Source organism: Ovis canadensis, chromosome 5 (genome assembly GCF_042477335.2).
Source record: "Ovis canadensis isolate MfBH-ARS-UI-01 breed Bighorn chromosome 5, ARS-UI_OviCan_v2, whole genome shotgun sequence".
Taxonomy (NCBI): Eukaryota; Metazoa; Chordata; class Mammalia; order Artiodactyla; family Bovidae; genus Ovis; species Ovis canadensis.
Genome location: NC_091249.1, coordinates 17,572,515 through 17,591,510, shown reverse-complemented (window position 1 = coordinate 17,591,510; position 18,996 = coordinate 17,572,515). Strand labels below are relative to the sequence as shown.

Sequence of the window (18,996 nt, the reverse complement as noted above, 5' to 3'; positions counted from 1 at the left end):
GAAGAAAGAGAGAGAAAAGGCCAGCTTAAAGCTAAATATTAAAAAACTAAGATCATGGCATCCGGCCCTATTACTTAACAGCAAATAGAAGGGGAAAAGGTGGAAGTAGTGACATATTTCCTATTCTTGGGCTCTAAAATCACTGAGGATGGTGGCTGCAGCCGTGAAATCAGAAGATGATCACTTCTTGGCAGGAGAGCTATAACAAACTTAGACAGTGTGTTGGAACGCAGAGACATTACTCTGCCCACAAAGGTCCATACAGTCAAAGCTATGGTCTTTCCAGTGGTCACATACAGTTGTGAGAGCTGGACCATAAAGAAGGCAGAGCACCAAATAATTGGTGCCTTCAAACTGTGGTGCTAGAGAAGACTCCCAAGAGTCCCTTGAACAGCAAGGAGACCAAACCAGTCAATCTTAAGAGAAATCAAGCCTGAATACTCGTTAGATGCTGAAGCTCCAGTATTTTGGTCATCTGATGCAAATAGCTGACTCATTGGAAAAGTCCCTGATGCTGGGAAAGATTGAGGACAGAAGGAGAAGAGGGCGTCAGAGAATGAGATGGCTGGATGGTGTCACCGATGCAATGGCCATGAACTTGGACAAACTTCAGGAGACGGTGAGGGATGGGGATGGGGGTGGAGGGGTGGTGCTGACGTGCTGCAGTACATGGGGTTGCAAAGGGCTGGCACACAACTAGGCTACTGAACAACAGTGGAAAAATATCAAGCTTCTGGGGAAGATGGTTTTCTTGATGGAAGACACTGTCTTACAAAAAGACTCTTTTAGGAGATTCCCTTACTTCTTCCTTTTCCCAATCTGAGATTGCAGTGTGAGAGTCCTGAGCTGGCACAAAGCAGGCTTGAGAAACCCTAACAGCTCATGTAGGCTCTGTTCTAGCAATGCACCCCTCTCTTATAGGCTGTGTCCCTTCCTTCTCTCTTGACCTGCCATAGCCCATTCAAAAGAAAGCATTTTGCTGGTGACGGGGATATTTCCAGTCTCATCTCCAAGAAGCAATTCCTCTACCCACAGGCAGAATGGTTCTCTCTCCCTATCTGTGTGTGTCTGCTCTTTGTGGCTAAAATGTTGCTGTAACTGGAGTTGCTGCTGTACCCTCCCAGCCCATGACCACAGGAGAGCCCTGTGCCCTTCCTCTCTAAGCCGAGACTACTCCAGAAGGTCATAGCTTTCTTGGTTCAAACCTCTGTGGAAATTTGATTTAAAAAAAAAAAAATCTATCCAGAAAAACACACAAGTTTTCAGGTATGCCCTGGAATTCAGCTCACAATTTGGGGAGGGTTATGTTCTGGACTTTGTTGGTCTGTTACTGTTACATATTGACAAGAAGTTTAGGTTGAAAGACTTCTGTAAGTCTACAATAAACCTCGTTTTAGGGGTAGAGTAAATGAACACGTGGGCTTTCCTGGTGGCTCAGCAGTATAGAACCTGTCTGCCAAAGCAGAAGACTCAGGTTTGATCCCTGGGTCGAGAAGATCCCCTGAAGAAGGAAATGGCAGCCCACTCCAGTGTGCTTGCCTGGAGAATCCCATAGACAGAGGAGCCTGGCAGGCTACAGTCCATGAGGTCACAAAGGAGTCGGACACGACTGAGCAACTAGAACAACGAACAGCAATGAACACCCTAAAGCTTACCTATGGTTTCCTGGGTTAAAAGCCCCGCAGCTATGGGATGGCATCTGGGCCTTCTGGGGGTCTCATGCACAGCATCAGAGTGTGTTTTAACTTTTCCTTTGGAAATAATTGTGTGGACTTACAGGAACATTGCAGGAATCCAGATCTCCTTCCAGGCCTCCCCATTGCTGACATGACACAAATCCAGCTAGATCCATCAAAACCGAGATCCGTCGCTACTAACTAAACTCTAGGCTTTACCCAGGTTTCGTCCACTTCTCCACTAATGTCCCTTATCTGTCCAGGATCCCATCCCAGATCCATGGGCTCCTCAGCCCAGCCCTTGCCCTTCATGCCCTTGAAACCAGGAGGAATTTGGTTAGGTCTTTGGGGGTGTTTGATGTTTCCTGATGATTAGATCTTTAAAATGCCTCAAATAGGGTGGAATTTCCTTGGGACATCGTCCTAGGAGGCACATGGCATCCATCCATCTGCTTTCTGTCCTGTTGCTGGTGACGGCAACCCCGATTTCTCTGGTGAGGAGGGACCTGTCATAGTTCCCCAATGCAAAGTTTCAAGTTTTCTCTTTGTGACTGATCAGCTTCTCTGGTAACTGCTTAAAGACCTGTGTCTTCAATTTTAAATGGATTTTCTTTGCCAGAAAGAACCATCTTATCTTTTTTTTTTTTTGGCTTATGGTCTTTGTAAGGCTTCTTTTCCTCACGAGCAATTTGAAGGCCAGCTCCAAGGTGTCCTTGGTCCTCAGATCTTTATTTGTGAGGAGCCCCTCTGCTCATTTGACAGAAAAGGAAACTGAGGTACCCAGAGGAGAGAGAAGTGTGCAGGCTCACTCACACAGCTAGTTGGTGACAGAGCAGGGCAGGAATGAGTTTTTTCCTCTAAGTTCAAGGGGGAACACCCCCTCCCAATCCCCGCACAGCCTTCCCCTCAAGTTGTCTGGAAGCCCTGGACTGTTTGCCTGAGCTTGATAAGCAGAGATCTCCAAGCCCTGTGCAGGGCAGGGCAAAGCCCCAGGCCCGCTTTCTCTCCCCTAATCTCAGTAGCTGGAGAGGGGAGGTGAACAGGGGCTAGAGTAGGGTGCAGAGCAGAGGCAGAGACAGGAGGCAGGATCCTCCTACAGGGGCTCGCCTGGGCCCTCTGGGGACAGACTCAGAGGGACTTGGGGGACCGTATTTAGGACTCAGAGACTCTGAGCCTTGAGAAGGGCCACTAGAGAGCGCATGGTAGGGGAGGCATCAGGCTGTGTGCAGTGGGTTTCAGGAATGCCCAGGACATACTGGCTCTACCCTGCCCTGGGAGGGGTGGTTAGGAACCCCCAGACCTCCAGCTCACAGCCCCTAACCCAGAGTCACTGCATGGGCAGGAGGGGAGACACCCGACCAGGACCCTGGAGGGGTGAGAATCAGGTTAGCCCAGCCTCCAAAGAGTTGGAGGTGAGGGACAACCTGAGTCCTTGAGAAGACAAAATAAGGGTGGGGGCTCTGCTGAGTGGAAGCTCAGGAAGGAAGAGGGTCTGTGGCCATGTCATGTGTGCCTTGAGTCAGCAGGAAGTGGCTCCAGGCCGCCCTGAAACTAATCAGGTTTATTATAAAAGGATAACAGGACGGGGGCTTCGTGTCTTCAGAGGCCAGGCTGATGTCTGGGAAAGAAGACAGTGAGGCAAGCTGTCCTGAATTTGTTCCAGGACAAGCTGAGCAGGGAGGGGCGGAGAGCCAGGTCCCCTGGGGTGGGCCTGTCCAGGTGTGCTCAGACCCTCCTGGACTCCTTGTCCCAGCCCAGGGCCTCTGCCTTCCCCTCTGACCAGTCCCTTGCTCACCAATAACCATCTGTGGGGCGGGCCTGGGGCTACAGATTAGAAACAAAAGGTGAACTCGACACAGCCCCCACTTCAGGGAGCTTTCAGGCAGAATGGGTGTGAGACGGTCCTCCTGAAGTCCTTGGGGAGCCCTAGGGCTCCAGGGCCAGGTGTGGACTGAGCCCCGACTGCATCCTCGGATCTCCAAAGAGCAGGGATGGGGACACAGCACACGCACAGCAGCAGAGAAGCAGCTGGAAAGAACCCAAGGGAAGGACGAGGGCCGAGTGTGGCTGGAGGCCAGGGAGTGGTGATCAGGGCTGAGAGGGTAGCAGGTACAGCAGAGTCAGCCTGTGTGTGAGTCAGGCAAGGACACAGTGGCAAGGACTGGAGAAGGGGCTTGGCAGGGTCAGCTGGGCTCTGGACAAAGCATTCCTCCTACAGTATGTATCGGGGGATGTACATACTTGTGCGAGTGTGCATATATGTGTGTGTCTGTGTGTGCATGCATATATGGGTATGAGGTGAGAGTGTCTATATGTGTGGGTTGGGTGGGGGGAAGCTGGAAGCTGGAGCCGCCTGTCCCAGTTAGGATCCTCTTCTGGTGCAAGTGGGAGATTCTAAGGTCGGGACTCACGGTTGAGAACAAGGAGAGGCGAGATGGGCCACGGCCATTTCAGGAGGCCGGAGCAGCCTTCAGACTTGGGAAGATCCCAACCAAGCTGTCAGTGGGAGGCTGATGGGGGAGAAATGGGGAGTCCTCCTGGGTTTGTGACTGGGTGCTTGCCACCTGGGAGTTCCAGAAAGAAGCAGGTGTCCAGGCCTGCTCTGGGGAAAACATGAGGAGTACATAGGTGGCTACGATCTGCAGAGGACCATCCAGAAGTGTTGGCAAATCCATAGAAAGAAGTCACCAAAAGCTCAGTGGAGCCTTGCAGTTATCAAGAGGCTGGTGCCTAGGGCGCTTTCTCAGACACATCCCACTCTGTGTGTTCCTGGTATAGGAGTAAATGTGCTTTTCTTAGCGGCAGATGTGTGTATATGTGTACAAAGCTGTGTGGCTAAGTCTGAGTGTGTGCACACTGCTGGCTGGAACCCTATCTTACCACTTCCCCGACTCTGCTGCCTGAGTTTTGGGACACATATCCTTGGCTGCAAACCTGGGAGCAGGTAAGACCATGCAGTTGGAGGAAGTGTGTGGTGCAACCCCAAACCTCTGCTTGCTCCCCAGGGTGGAGCCCCCTCTCCATCCCCCTCCCAGGAAAAAAGCCTCCTGAGCATTGATGTGGGGTGAGGAGGTAGCAGCCCCCTGGGATGACTCTCCTGTAGCCATTTCGAGCCCTTGCACGGTCCAGGCCTGCGGTGGGGCCTCTGCCCAGGGAGAAAGTGGGGCACATACCCCTTGCCAGACACAGAAAGCCCTGGTTGGTCCTGTTCCTATATCTCTCCAGCTCACTCCTCAGTCCATAGCAATTTTTTTTACCTGGGATTTTAAAATTCTTGCTAATCAGCAGGTAAGCTCCATGAGGTTATCTTGCTCCCCGATGTTTCTCCAGCAGGGTTTGGCAAACAGCAGGTTCTCCACACACATGTGGAATGGTGATTTGAGGAGTGAGTGAGTTCTGTCAGTTCATACAGGACCCAGGGTGCCCCCAGGACCTGGTCCTCCACCTGGAGCAGATCACGGCTTGGTGCCTTGAGGAAATGTTTGCACACACTCAGGAGGCATGATGCATTGATGCATTCATTCATACCATCTGGGGAAGCCTCGCTGAGGATCCAGCCTCTGCCAAGTCCAGGCTGTCCCCCACATGCCCTGCTTTTCCCCCCGGTCCTGCGGGCCCAGCCCCTCCCCACCTGGGGCCCTGACTTTGTGAGCCCCCATGCAGAATACGCCTGCCTCCTGATTTTCTTCTGCCGACTTCCTGCCTGTCCTTTGAGACCAGCTCCTCTAGGGTTCTGTCTGCCAGGGTGAGGCGAGGCCTCCCACACCCAGAAACCCCCTGCAGCTGGCCTCTCCAAGGCAGGCCTCTGCTGACTCCCTCGCATGCGTGTCTGATCCAGTTCAGCCCCACTGGCTTTTTCTTCCTAAGCATCAGCCACCCCCCACTGGCCTTCTAAAAACAAATGTCACACCTCCTGACTCAGTTCCTCCATATGTAGAAGGAGAAGGCAGCGTTCAGGGGCCCAGAAGCTCCAATGTCAGGTCAGAGGCAGTCTGCCAGTTCCCGAGGGGCATTCCGCTCCAGACCCACGCACGAGGGGCCAGCACATGGTAAAGTGCACTCGGAGACGCTGACCTTCAGACGGCTCCAGAAGAGGTGGCCCTTCCGCTGGGACTCTCAGCACCTGGTGTCTGAAGTGGGAGAAGGGACGTGTGTGCAGGCAGTGAGAGGCACAATGGGCAGCATGTGAACCAGGAGCTGCCCCCTGGGCAGGGCTGCTGGAAGCTTCCAACAAGGACATCTGGGCAGAAGGGCTCCACCATGGGTTAGGAGGACACTAGAAGGAGTATCTGCCTTTTTGTCTCCCTTTTAATCAATCCACATAATTATTTTGAGATTCATCCATCCTGTCTTTCCTGGCATGCTAAGTAGAATTCCACTTCATAAATATGCCACAGGTTTTAATCGAAATATAATTGACATATAACATTATAATTAGTTTAGGTGTCCAAAATAGTGAGGGGCTTCCCTGGTGGCTCAGATGGTAAAGAATCTGCCTGTAATGCAGGAGACCCTGATTCAATCCCTGAGTCGGGAAGATCCCCTGTTACCACCCCAGTATTCTTGTCTGGAAAATCCCATAGACAGAGGAGCCTGGTGGGCTACAGTCCATGGGGTTGCAAACAGTCAGACACGACTGAGTGACTAACACACCTACTACTACATTTACAACGTAATGATTCAGTGTTTGTGGACACTGTGACACGATCACCACAATAAGTTTAATTAACATCCATTACCCCACACAGTTACAAGACTTTTTCTTATGATGAGAACTTCAAGATCTATGTTCTTAACAGTTTCCAAATATACAATATTAATTCTAGTTGCCATCTGTAACCCACGACATATTTACCTTATACCGCTATTTTCCATCCATTCACCTGTTAATAGACATTTTAGAACTCAGTTTAGGACTATTACAAATAAAGTTGCAGCGACATTTGCTTCATGGTCTTTGCATGGACACAGGTTTTCTCCAGGGTTAATACTTTAGAGGCGAATGACCAGGTCATAGGGTAGGTATATGTTTTCAAGAAGCGGTCAAATCGACTTCCAAGCGGGAAGCACCAGTTTCCTTCCAGCCAGCAATCTACAGCGTTCTGATTTCTCTACATCCTCACCAGCACTGGTTATGATCTGACTTTCTGGTTTCAGCCATCCCCGCGGTTCTCCATGACAAGTGATGCCCAGCATCTTGCCTTGGCTCCTTAACTCTCCGTATACTTTCTTCGGGGAAGCTCTCTCCCCTCCTTGGGTCCTTACTCAGGGACGCGCGCTCCTGTCCCACCGCAGCCCTTCCTCCCCTTCCCTGTACCCCGGTTACCGCGCTGCGAGTCTAGCACCCCACGGCCACTGTGGGTGCCCACGGCCCAGCCTGGGAAGAGGCAGCCACGCCCCCACTGCCAGCCCCTCCCAGCCAAGCCGGGTGCTGCCAAGCAAGTCATCTCTTTCCGCAGCTACTCGGGAGTCCGCCTTCGTGCACGCCATCGCCTCTGCCGGCGTAGCCTTCGCGGTGACGCGCTCTTGCGCCGAGGGCTCCGCTGCCATCTGCGGCTGCAGCGGCCGCCATCAGGGCTCGCCCGGTGAGGGCTGGAAGTGGGGCGGCTGCAGCGAGGACATCGAGTTCGGCGGGATGGTGTCTCGGGAGTTCGCAGATGCGCGGGAGAACCGCCCAGACGCTCGCTCCGCGATGAACCGCCACAACAATGAGGCTGGGCGCCAGGTACGTTTGTGGCCCCTTCAGTCCTGGGGGTGAAGCAGAAATCCCTGAGACCACACCCCTGCGGGGCTCTGGGAAACAGAAGCTTTCTGAGTAGGATGTGTGCCCTGGCCCCCTGAGGCGTGTGGCCCGCTGGAGGCAGGGTGGCGGGTCGTGGGAGAGATGTATCTGATGGCCAGACTGGGGGTCTGCTCACCTCCTGCCCAGGAGTGTCTGAAACACGGGGCTGTCCCGTTGCTCCACGAGGTCTAGGGCATTCTCACAGGATGGCAGGTCTGCCTGTGATGTTGAGGTCACAAGGAAGGAGGGACGGGAGAAAGGCCTGCTCCTGCACATTCCCGGAGGGAGACAGCCAGGCTGCTACACCACAGTGTGGTAAGCTCTCCAATGAAGAAATGCGCACGCGCGCGGGTACACACACACACACACACACACACACACACACACGCAAGGTGATCTGGGCATGTGGAGAGGTCAGACCCAGACTGCAGTCTCAAAAAAGACTTCTACTAACTGAGGTAGTGGGTGGAGACAAGCAGAATCCTTCGCAGACAGGGAAGCCTGGCATGCTGCAGTCCCTGGGGTCGCAAAGAGTCAGACCTGATTGAGTGACTGAACTGAACTGAAGTGAGATGAGGGGGAGCCAGGAGAGCCTCTGGGTAACCCACAGTGAAAGAATGCACAGGGGTTAGTTCAGGCCGAATATGGAGAGCAGAGAAAGAAAGATGTGGGGGATGGAGAGGCTGCCAGAGAGCAAGCTGTAAAAAGCTTTGTGAGCCTTTTTGAAAAGAACTTGATTAGAGGGTCAGGGGGGAGCTGCTGATAGGAAGTGATGTGTGTCGGGGCTGGAAAATGTCCAGTAGAGTTGGCTCTGACCTTGGCCAGTGAAACTGGGGCATTGCAGAGGGCTGAAGAGTGAACATTTTAATTTCCAACAGCAGGGAACTTGGTGACTCACATTAATCTTCCGACTAAAGACAAGTACAAACGTAGGATGAAACTAAAAAGCACCATTCACAAGTATAGAATACTCACCTGATACCGTCACCTGACTTATCACAGGCAAGAAGACAGTGCGGTGCAAAGGGGGAAGTGGTCTTTTCAATAAAGGATGCTCAGTTAGTTGGATAACAACATGGTAAAAAATTAATCTTGACCCCTACTTCACACCATATTTTAAAAAATCAATTCTCCATTTCCAAATAGGAAAGAGTAAACAGAGAATGTTTAGAAGAAAATATCTTTGTGACCTTGGAGTAGGCAAAGAGTTCCTAAACAGGCCAAAAAAGTGCTCATAATGAAAGAAAAATGTGATAATGCAGAGTGTATTAAAATGTACAAAACCGCACCACCATGAAACTGAAAAGGCAATCCACACAGGAGGAGAGATTCACAATATATACAGTCAACCTGCATATTAAAGTTATAGTATAAAAAGAACTCTACAGAGTAATAAGAAAAAGACTGGTAACCCAATAGCAAGTTGGCTAAAATATGGAAAGCCACTTCACAAAAGAAAATCTAGAAATGACCAATATGTGTGAATATGTAAAAAGGTGATCAATATCACTAGTCATCAAGGAAATGCTGTTGGAATACATGCCCTGGCAGGAAAGAAGATAACAGCTAGAAGAGAGCATGATGGAGGTTTCCGAGGAGCTGGTGTTCTGAGGCTGGGCATTTGTGAAATTTGGTCATATTTCATGCTTATGACATATAAACTTTTGCATGTATACTACACTTCCAAAAAAAAATTGTTACGTGTCAAATAGCTAGCCATATAGTGAGGAATTAGCAGTCCAAAGTTCAGAGGGCGACTATAGCCTCCAAGCCAGGTACTTGGGGCTGCTTTTATCCAGGGGTAATTTGCTGGTCTGTGAAAAAAGTATATATGCTGAGCTGCACTTTCACCAGCCTCACCGAGCTAAAAGGGACCATCAAAGGTTCTATGTCTGGGAAATAATTCCTCAGTTTAGGCGGGATCCTGAGGAGTAAAAAAAACCTGAAGTAGACAAGCCCTTGTGCACATGTGCAGGCTAGCAAAATCTCAAACCTGGATTAAGGTGATCCCAGATTGCTGGTATTCCCATGCACCTGGAAAAAGAAGACAAAAATCTTTTTTGGAGAATGATAACCTTATGATAGGCTGATTTTTTTTTCTACAAACAATTTTTCAGGCACAATGTTCAACACATGATCAAATATAACCTATTAAATGGGCTGGTGAGAGAATGAGTGATAACCAGCCAAACAAAACAAAGCAAAACAAGAACAGCAACAAAAAAGGAAACAAGAGTCCAATACTGAAATTATTAGACACAGATTACGAGAAAAAAAATATGCTTACTTATGTTCACAAAGCTAAAATGCAATGTAATAGATTTGGGAAAGAATCACAAAGAAACTGTAGACCTGAAAACTGGATGGGAGCTTCCAGTTAAAAAAAAAATGACAAACTAAATACGAAGGATTTTTGTCTGCAGTCTCCTAGAACATCACTAAACTGACAATGAATTGATTTAAAGATACTAAACTATAGAGAACATGCAAAACAGAAGGGGACAAAGGCAATAAAACTTTGACAGCAGAAAGCAATACCTCAGTACAGTCAAGAAAGCTGAATCTTAAGCCAATAGAAGCTCTTAAACTAGATCGGCTTTAATCTAAAGCCAGTCTTAAAAGCAATCAACCCAGGAATTTCTAGTATTCGATATCTTGAGAAGCAGAGATAGATATAGGGCTTGGAAACAGAAAGATTGGTTGAAATCTATTTTAAAAGCACTTTTAAACCTACTAGCTCTTCTGTCCCACCTCTTGCATCCAGACAACACCCCTCCATCACCATGGCAGAAGCTTATTCCCTAATGAGGGTAAAGCAGAAGATGTCTGGACTGCTGAGGGTGAGGCTGCCCAAGTGAAAGGAATCTGTCTATATACACATTTCTCTTAATCTCCTAATGCCACAGCGAATCTTGTATGCTCTAGGCAGGAGAATGGAAGATTCTTCCCTGAAAATCAGACCAATCCAAGAGAAGAGACTTGAAGATATTGATGTGGGGTTTCCCCTAAAAGCAACATGGCCAGATCACTCTACAGTGAGGGTCCAAGTACATGAGTCTCTCCTCTGTACAGGAGGTTCCAATAAGTTTTTGGTGCCCTGCTTTTAAATACAGCAGGTAGTTAGGGATCACTGAAGATGATGCCTTCCTGCAACCACAACAATAAAGACCAAAATAAATAAACAAAAAACAAATTTACGGGAAAGAGACATTATAGAGAGAGAGGAAAACTTCAAAAAACCATCACTATCCCCAGAGAGTTAATACACTGAATCCATAAAATCGGAATAAACTGTTAAAAGAATATTCAGGGGGGAAAGGAGGCTCTTAGAAATTAAAATAGAACAGCAAAAAATCTCAGCAGAAAGGTTGGAAGACAGTTGAGACAGCCTTCCCACAAAGTAGAGGAAGAAAGACAAAGACCTGGAAAATAGGAAAGACTAGAAAATATAGAAGATCTGTCCAAGAAAGACCATGAACATGAAGATGAGGAAGTTTGGTAAAGAAGTAATAAGAGAAGTTTCCCAGAGCTGATGACCAAACAGGCCATGTAAGTGACTAGCACAAGAGAGGGGAAGACCCATGTCCAAGCTCATTGTGAGGGCTTTCTTGGTGGTGCAGTGGTTGAGTCCGCCTGCCAGTGCAAGGGACATGGGTTCAACGCCTGGTCTGGGAGGATTCCACGTGCAGCACAACTAGGCCCACGTGCCACGGCTACTGAGCCTGCGAGCCGCAACAAGAGAAGCCACCACAGTGAAAAAGTCCACACGTGTCAATGAAGAGTAGCCCCCACTCACAGCAACGAAGACCCAGCACAGCGAAAAATAAAAATTTAAAAAGAAAGCTTATTGTGAAATTCACAGCCTATGACACAGAGAAGCCTTCCAAACTTCCCAGAAAAAGGTTTGACTTCACGCAAAGGATCAGGAATCAAAATATCATCAGTGCTTCTGAGAACAACAGTGAAAGCTAGAATAAAATAGAGCAATACTTTCAGAATCCTGAAAGGGCGAAATATTTTAAGCCAAAACTTTTATACCCAGCTAAATCATCTCTTCAACTTTTCAGGTAGAAAAGATTTGTTTGCAGATATGCACACTTCACAAAATTTACCAGAAGGGCTTTGAAAAAGATGTCTCCAAGAACATGAAATCCATGGAACATCTGGTGTGTTTGAAAGTCTTGAAGAGAATATTTACATGACTAGAGAGTGTATGAGACTGAATCCGTAAGTACATTAAAAACAGCAACAACAAAACATTTTGTAGGAAAAAAAAAGCAATCACATCATGTGGCTCAACCAAGTATGACATTTAACAAAGCCCCAACACTGTCAGCTTCCCTGGTAGCTCAGCTGGTAAAGAATCTGCCTGCAATGCAGGCGACCCCGGTTTGATTCCTGGGTGGGGAAGATCCACTGGAGAAGGGATAGGCTACCCACTCCAGTATTCTTGAGGTTCCCTGGTGGCTCAGCTGGTAAAGAATCCACTTGCAATGCCAGAGACCTGTGTTCGATCCCTGGGTTGGGAAGGTCCCCTGGAGAAGGGAAAGGCTACCCACTCCAGTATTCTGGCCTGGAGAGTTCCATGGACTGTATAGTCCATGGGGTCACAAAGAATCAGACACAAGTGAGCGTCTTTCATTTTCAACATGGTCAGCACCAAGTTTTGATCTAACTGGAATTATGCTATAGTTTTTAGAGTAGGGAGTGAGTTTGGAAAAACTGTGCATCAGAGTCGTGGCATAAGGTTCCCCCATGGGACCTCCATGGTGATAGGTCCATAAGACAAGGCCAAACACTGAAAACTCAAGAAGTAACAAGTGAAAGTGTTAGCCGCTCAGCTGTGTCCAACTGTTTGCAATCCCATGGACTGTAGCCCACCAGATTCCTCTGTCCATGGGATTCTCCAGGCAAGGATACTAGAGTGGGTAGCCATTCCCTTCTCCAGGGGATCTTCCCGACCTAGGGATCAAACCTGGGTCAAGACAAGCATCTTATTAGAGGTGCAGAGGTGCAAGGTGCTGCCCCTAGCAGGTCAGGAAAGTACTGTTAATGAGAGTGTGGGAGCAGAACTCCTGTTTTTCTTAACAAGTCTTAGGAACTCTTGGACTCTTTAAAGTATATGCATGTATAACTTTAATCAAAAGCAAAACTAAAACAAAAGACTTAGGAGGCAGAGATGGGAAGTGGCAGCTCCTCTTTGGAAAAGCTTGGTCACAAAAGAGAAGAAAATGGAGATTAGACAGAACTGGACTTTGGTGAGGGAATGTAATTTACAGATGCCCCTAAAAAAGTGCCAGGATGAGAAGGAAGTCTTGAAGAAACAGCAAGGAGAGGGGAACAGGGTGGAGGAAACATCTGGACACAGAGCCCACATGAAGTCTTAGACCAGCACTGTTCAATATAGAAGTGTAATGAAAACCACACAGTGTGTATCAATTTCTAGTTCAGTTCAGTTCAGTTCAGTCTCTCAGTCGTGTCCGACTCTTTGCGACCCCATGAATCGCAGCACGCCAGGCCTCCCTGTCCATCACCATCTCCCGGATTTCACTCAGACTCATGTCCATCGAGTCCGTGATGCCATCCAGCCATCTCATCCTGGGTCATCCCCTTCTCCTCCTGCCCCCAATCCCTCCCAGCATCAGAGTCTTTTCCAATAAGTCAACTCTTCACATGAGGTGGCCAAAGTACTGGAGCTTCAGCTTTAGCATCATTCCTTCCAAAGAAATCCCAGGGTTGAGCTCCTTCAGAATGGACTGGTTGGATCTCCTTGCAGTCCAAGGGACTCTCAAGACTCTTCTCCAACACCACTGTTCAAAAGCATCAATTCTTCGGCACTCAGCCTTCTTAACAGTCCAACTCTCACATCCATACATGAACACTGGAAAAACCATAGCCTTGACTAGACGGACCTTAGTCGGCAAAGTAATGTCTCTGCTTTTGAATATATTGTCTAGGTTGGTCATAACTTTTCTTCCAAGGAGTAAGCATCTTTTAATTTCATGGCTGCAGTCACCATCTGCAGTGATTTTGGAGCCCAAAAATATAAAGTCTGACACTGTTTCCACTGTTTCCCCATCTTTTTCCCATGAAGTGATGGGACCGGATGCCATGATCTTTGTTTTCTGAGTGTTGAGCTTTAAGCCAACTTTTTCACTCTCCTCTTTCACTTTCATCAAGAGGCTTTTCAGTTCCTCTTCACTTTCTGCCATAAGGGTGGTGTCATCTGCATATCTGAGGTTATTGATATTTCTCCCGCCAATCTTGATTCCAGCTTGTGTTTCTTCCAGTCCAGTGTTTCTCATGATGTACTCTGCATAGAAGTTAAATAAGCAGGGTGACAGTATACAGCCTTGACGTACTCCTTTTCCTATTTGGAACAAGTCTATTGTTCCATGTCCAGTTCTAACTGTTGCTTCCTGACCTGCATACAGATTTCTCAAGAGGCAGGTTAGGTGGTCTGGTATTCCCATCTCTCTCAGAATTTTCCAGAGTTTATTGTGATCCATGCAGTCAAGGGCTTTGGCTTAGTCAAGAAAGCAGAAATAGATGTTTTTCTGGAACTCTTGCTTTTTCCATGATCCAGCGGATATTGGCAATTTGATCTCTGGTTCCTCTACCTTTTCTAAAACCAGCTTGAACATCAGGGAGTTCACGGTTCACGTATTGCTGAAGCCTGGCTTGCAGAATTTTGAGCATTACCTTACTAGCATGTGAGATGAGTGCCATTGTGTGGTAGTTTGAGCATTCTTTGGCATTGCCTTTCTTTGGGATTGGAATGAAAACTGACCTTTTCCAGTCCTGTGGCCACTGCTGAGTTTTCCACATTTGCTGGCATATTGAGTGCAGCACTTTCACAGCATCATCTTTCAGGATTTGAAACACCTCAACTGGAATTCCATCACCTCCACTAGCTTTGTTCGTAGTGATGCTTCCTAAGGCCCACTTGACTTCACATTCCAAGATGTCTGGCTCTAGATTAGTGATCACATCATCATGATTATCTGGGTCATGGAGATCAATTTCTAGTAGCCACATTTTGAAAGGAAGCAGGTGAAATTTGTTTTAAATAATAAATTTTATTGAGCCCAATATAACCAACATGTTACCATGACAGTAATGCAATCAATATTAAAATTTTGAATAAGGTATTTTACATCCCTTTATGAAATCTGGGGATTTCGTGTGACCCAGCATGTAGTGTGCCCTCAACAGCACTTCTCAGTTTGGACCACCAGCCAGCCGCATCTCACGACCTCACAGGTGGCTATTTCTGATTACATCACAGGACCTTTCACCCCCAGCCCCACTCCTTCCCCCAAAGAGAGAAGGGAAGAGATCCTGCTGCTGGGGTGCCCACAGGAGAAACATAATGTAATTCTCAGCACTCCCCTACGATGCAATAAACCCAGTTTCCTGGGCCCTGAAGATACTGTGCTCAAGCGACTCCCATTATTCACCATCAGGCCAGCCCCCAGGCTTGCCACCCAGCCCATGCGCATCTTCTCTAGACCAAAGTCTTGGATTTCCCCAGTTAGAAGGAACCATTTCCCTTTCCCACCCCTGCACTTACATGTCACGTTACAGCTCCTTCACTGAACAGGGATGGCCTAGAAGTAGACTCAGCCCAGGAGGGGGCTTCCCAGACCCTTCCCTCCAGGATCTTGGGTCTGCCAGGGGAACCACATCAAGGATAGCATTGGGAGAGGGTGTCTGCTCCGCCTGGGAGTCCCAGAGCTTTACGGAGCAGGTTGAGGGACTGTTTGACAGATGAGTGGAAGGAAGACTAAGGCAAGGCGCACAGCCATCCTCCGGGGATGGGGGGAGGTTGAGGGCCTGCCCTGACCCCGCCGCTTGCCCGCTTCTGCAGGCCATCGCCAGTCACATGCACCTCAAGTGCAAGTGCCATGGGCTCTCGGGCAGCTGCGAAGTGAAGACCTGCTGGTGGTCGCAGCCTGACTTCCGCGCCATTGGTGACTTCCTCAAGGATAAGTATGACAGCGCCTCAGAGATGGTGGTGGAGAAGCACCGCGAGTCGCGCGGCTGGGTGGAGACCCTGCGGCCACGCTACACCTACTTCAAGGTGCCCACAGAGCGCGACCTGGTCTACTACGAGGCCTCGCCCAACTTCTGCGAGCCCAACCCCGAGACGGGATCTTTCGGCACGCGAGACCGCACCTGCAACGTGAGCTCGCACGGCATAGACGGCTGCGACCTGCTGTGCTGCGGCCGCGGCCACAACGCGCGCACCGAGCAGCGGAGGGAGAAGTGCCACTGCGTCTTCCACTGGTGCTGCTACGTGAGCTGCCAGGAGTGCGCGCGCGTCTACGACGTGCACACCTGCAAGTAGAGGGCGTCGCTATCCGCGCCCGCGGGTTAGAGCTCCACCTGGCGGGGGCGGGGCCCTCCGTGGGCGGGGCTGGAGGCGGGGCTCTGAGGTAGCGCTCCTCCGTGGGCGGGGCTGGAGGCGGGGCTCTGAGGTAGCGCTCCCCCGTGGGCGGGGCGGAGGCGGGGCTCTGAGGTAGAGCTCCCCCGTGGGCGGGGCGGGGGCGGGGCTCTGAGGTAGAGCTGCCCCATGGGCGGGGCGGGGGCGGGGCTCCGAGGTAGCGCTTCTCCGTGGGCGGGGCGGGGCGGGGCGGAGCGGGGCGGGGCGGGGCGGGGGCGGGGCTCTGAGGTAGCGCTCCTGGAGCGGGGCGGGGTCCTTTATGGTAGGACAGGGTTGAGGCTCCTGAGTGGCATAAAGTTCTTCCCCGTCCTGGAGTGAAACCCAGGACCCTTCCTGGGTCCTCTCTGGGGTTGGGGCTCCAGGGACGGGGATTTAGCCTGCCATTACTGTCCCCCGAAGACCACGTGGTTCCATCCTCCGGACCTCATCTGTGTAAAGCAGAGTCTCCTGACAGAATGAGCTGTGGAGAGCCTGTGGGGAACATCTTGTCCTCTTACCCCTCCCACTGAGGTCCGAGGTATATCCTCCAAGGATTCCTCCCTCAATGATACCTGCCAACGCTCTCAACCAGGCCCTGCAGAACCGCAAGAATGGCTGGGATTTGGGTCCAGGAGATAGAGCCTCGTGGCAGTAGGCTCAGGAAGGGCCTGGAACGTGCGGCCTAACTCTGTCACGGCTGCTCTGTGCTGGGCATCGGACACCTAGGCCCTCTTCCAAGTGTTCTACTGCTACCCAGGCCCCAGCAAGGCACCGTGCAGCCTGGTCAGTTGTGCCCTCTACTTGGCTGCTGACAGAGTCCAAGCCTGGTTCTCCCGCCTCCCTGTCTTGACGTTCCCACAGGCACCCCATCTCATCCACAGGAAAGGAGCAAAGTCTCCTGTTCCAGTCTTGCTGTTGCCGCCCTCTTGGCCTCAGCACCTCTCTCCAACTCCCTCATTCACAGTCCTCTGTAAGGGAAAGGAAAGAAGGGGACCTAGACTCTCAGGCTGCCCAGGGCCTACTCAGCTCTATAACCTAGCTTGGAGGCTCACCTGGGGTTGTTCGGGAGATTTGGAGTCGGGGGATGATACAACACTGGTGCTATGGAGAGAGGACCCAAAGACCCCAGAGGAGTGGTCTCTGCCCCAGCCCCTTGTGGCCAGGACTGCCCCCCAGGTCCTGCTGCTATGTCTATGGTACACCAGACCTACCTGCCACCAGCCATTGTGGAGTCTCCGGTGGGCTACTTGACTTGGCCCTCATCACATCTGACTCATCCATCCTGTCTGGGAATGAGCAAGGCCGATGGACCCCTCAACTAATGCCCATAGGAACTGCCCACCATGTGCTGCCATGCCAAGACTTTTCCTCCTCAGCCTCTGGTACTGTGAAATGTTGCCTGGCCCCTGTCCTTGAGGGCCTCCTCTCCACGCAGGGGGAAAGACAGTGGAGGGACCTGCACTCCTCACTAGGAATATGACCTTCCTCTGCTTTGAATTTTGCATTTGTGGGTTTTAATTTTATTTCCGATGCTGCTATATCCACCATACACAGGAGCTAGACAAACAGATGTGTTGTTGTGGTTTTCCTTTTCTTTCTGTGAAAGAAACTTTTAGTCATAGCTTGTGAGTTTCAAACAATGGGGAAAGTAAAAACAAACAAACAAACAAAAACAAAGAAGAAGAAGAAACAACCAAACAAGCCTGTGGATTGTGCTGGATTTTTGGTGGTGGGTCAGCAAGGCACGGGACCTGGATTGGTCGTGACCCTCTAGGAGGGGCCACGATGGGAGGTGGTGGTGGGCATGTTTAGCTCAGAGACTCCTGGGGGCTCTGTGGTGGCCTCCAGAGCCAGAATTCCAGAGGAAGGAAAAAGGATGGCCACTCCAAAGAAGGAAGGAAACAGCCAGTGGTCTCAAAGTCGAGGGGGAGACAGACCTGTGAAAAGTGCAGAGAGCGGGGAAGGAGGCCTGCCTGCTGCAGGGGATGTGTGGTGCGGCAAGCAGGGCACCATGGCAGCCCCAGGGGGGCAGACCCCACGCAAGTCAGGGGTGCAGCAGGACATCCACCAAGTCAGCTGAAAGCCACTTCCCCAAACATCCACAACATGCTCACTCAGTTGACATCTGAGCACTAGCTACGTGGTCATGCTTCCTGGGCTTGGGGACATGAACTCTGTATGGGGTCCCCTTCTCAGCCCGCCATGGGGCACTCTAGGAGCCTGGTCTGACTTGGAGGCAAGACATGCTCCCTCAATTGGAGGCTCACCAGCAAGAAGCCTGAAAATTAGGCAGGAACTTCTCACTGGGCCTCACCTCCTTCTGCCCCCTGCAAAGGCCACATTAGAAGTCACAGCTCATGCAGCTGGAATCCAGTTGGGAGGTCACGAGGGACATCCATCGCTAGCAGAGAGCTAATGTATGAAGCCAAGAACTCTCAGGGGCTCCTTCCTGCCTCTGTTCATCCTCAGGCCTGAGCTGACCCTGGACCCCGGCCTCCTCTCCACCACAGGGCGTAGCTCAGGTGTCCAAGAACTGGCAGGGGTCAGCAGTCTCTATATGTATGGTTGGCCAGATCCTGGAATCATGCTCAGAATCCTGGGATGGGGATCTTTCCAAGGCAAACAGGGAGAGACTCGAGGACCAGCAAAGCATACTGTTGGCAGGAGCATCATGCTGTGCCCCCATGGTTATTGCCTACACCCACCCTCAATCCAGGGTATTCAAGGTGTGCAGAGCTGGGTAGCCCTCTGCAAACTGAGGCTGCAGCTGCCAGGGGATGAAGGGATGGCTTCCTCAAACCACACCTTCATCTCTTCAAGCCAAGAGCAGGGTCCTTGTTTCTCTCTGTGTCCCTCCAGGCTCTCTTCCCTACTACTACCACTGCCTCTGAGCCCTGCCCTGATATCCAAGCAGACCCACAAGGAGGGAGAAAGGAGAAGCAGGGGTGGAGGGGCATGCTGGGACAGGTGGGCCATGGGGAGAGCTGATGCAGGAGGTAAGGGGAGGAGGCCTAGTCCCCACCCTCTCAGAGGTCAGGCGCAGCACAGCCACCCTGCAGGAGCCATATGCTGGGGGCAGACGGGAGCCTCATAATCAGGAGGCTTGTGCCTGC

General features: G+C 50.5%; 1 protein-coding gene across 1 annotated transcript in view; it reads left to right on the top strand.

The window, feature by feature from the left end:
• The window catches only part of WNT3A (Wnt family member 3A), a 75,975-nt gene extending 58,524 nt beyond the window's left edge, over positions 1-17,451 (top strand). Inside the window, exons 3-4 of the mRNA XM_069590531.1 lie at positions 7,136-7,401; positions 15,329-17,451. Coding sequence (XP_069446632.1) covers positions 7,136-7,401; positions 15,329-15,808 — 746 coding nt within the window. The 3' untranslated portion in view covers positions 15,809-17,451. The remainder of the gene's footprint in view (positions 1-7,135; positions 7,402-15,328) is intronic.
• The last annotated feature ends 1,545 nt before the right edge of the window (positions 17,452-18,996 follow it).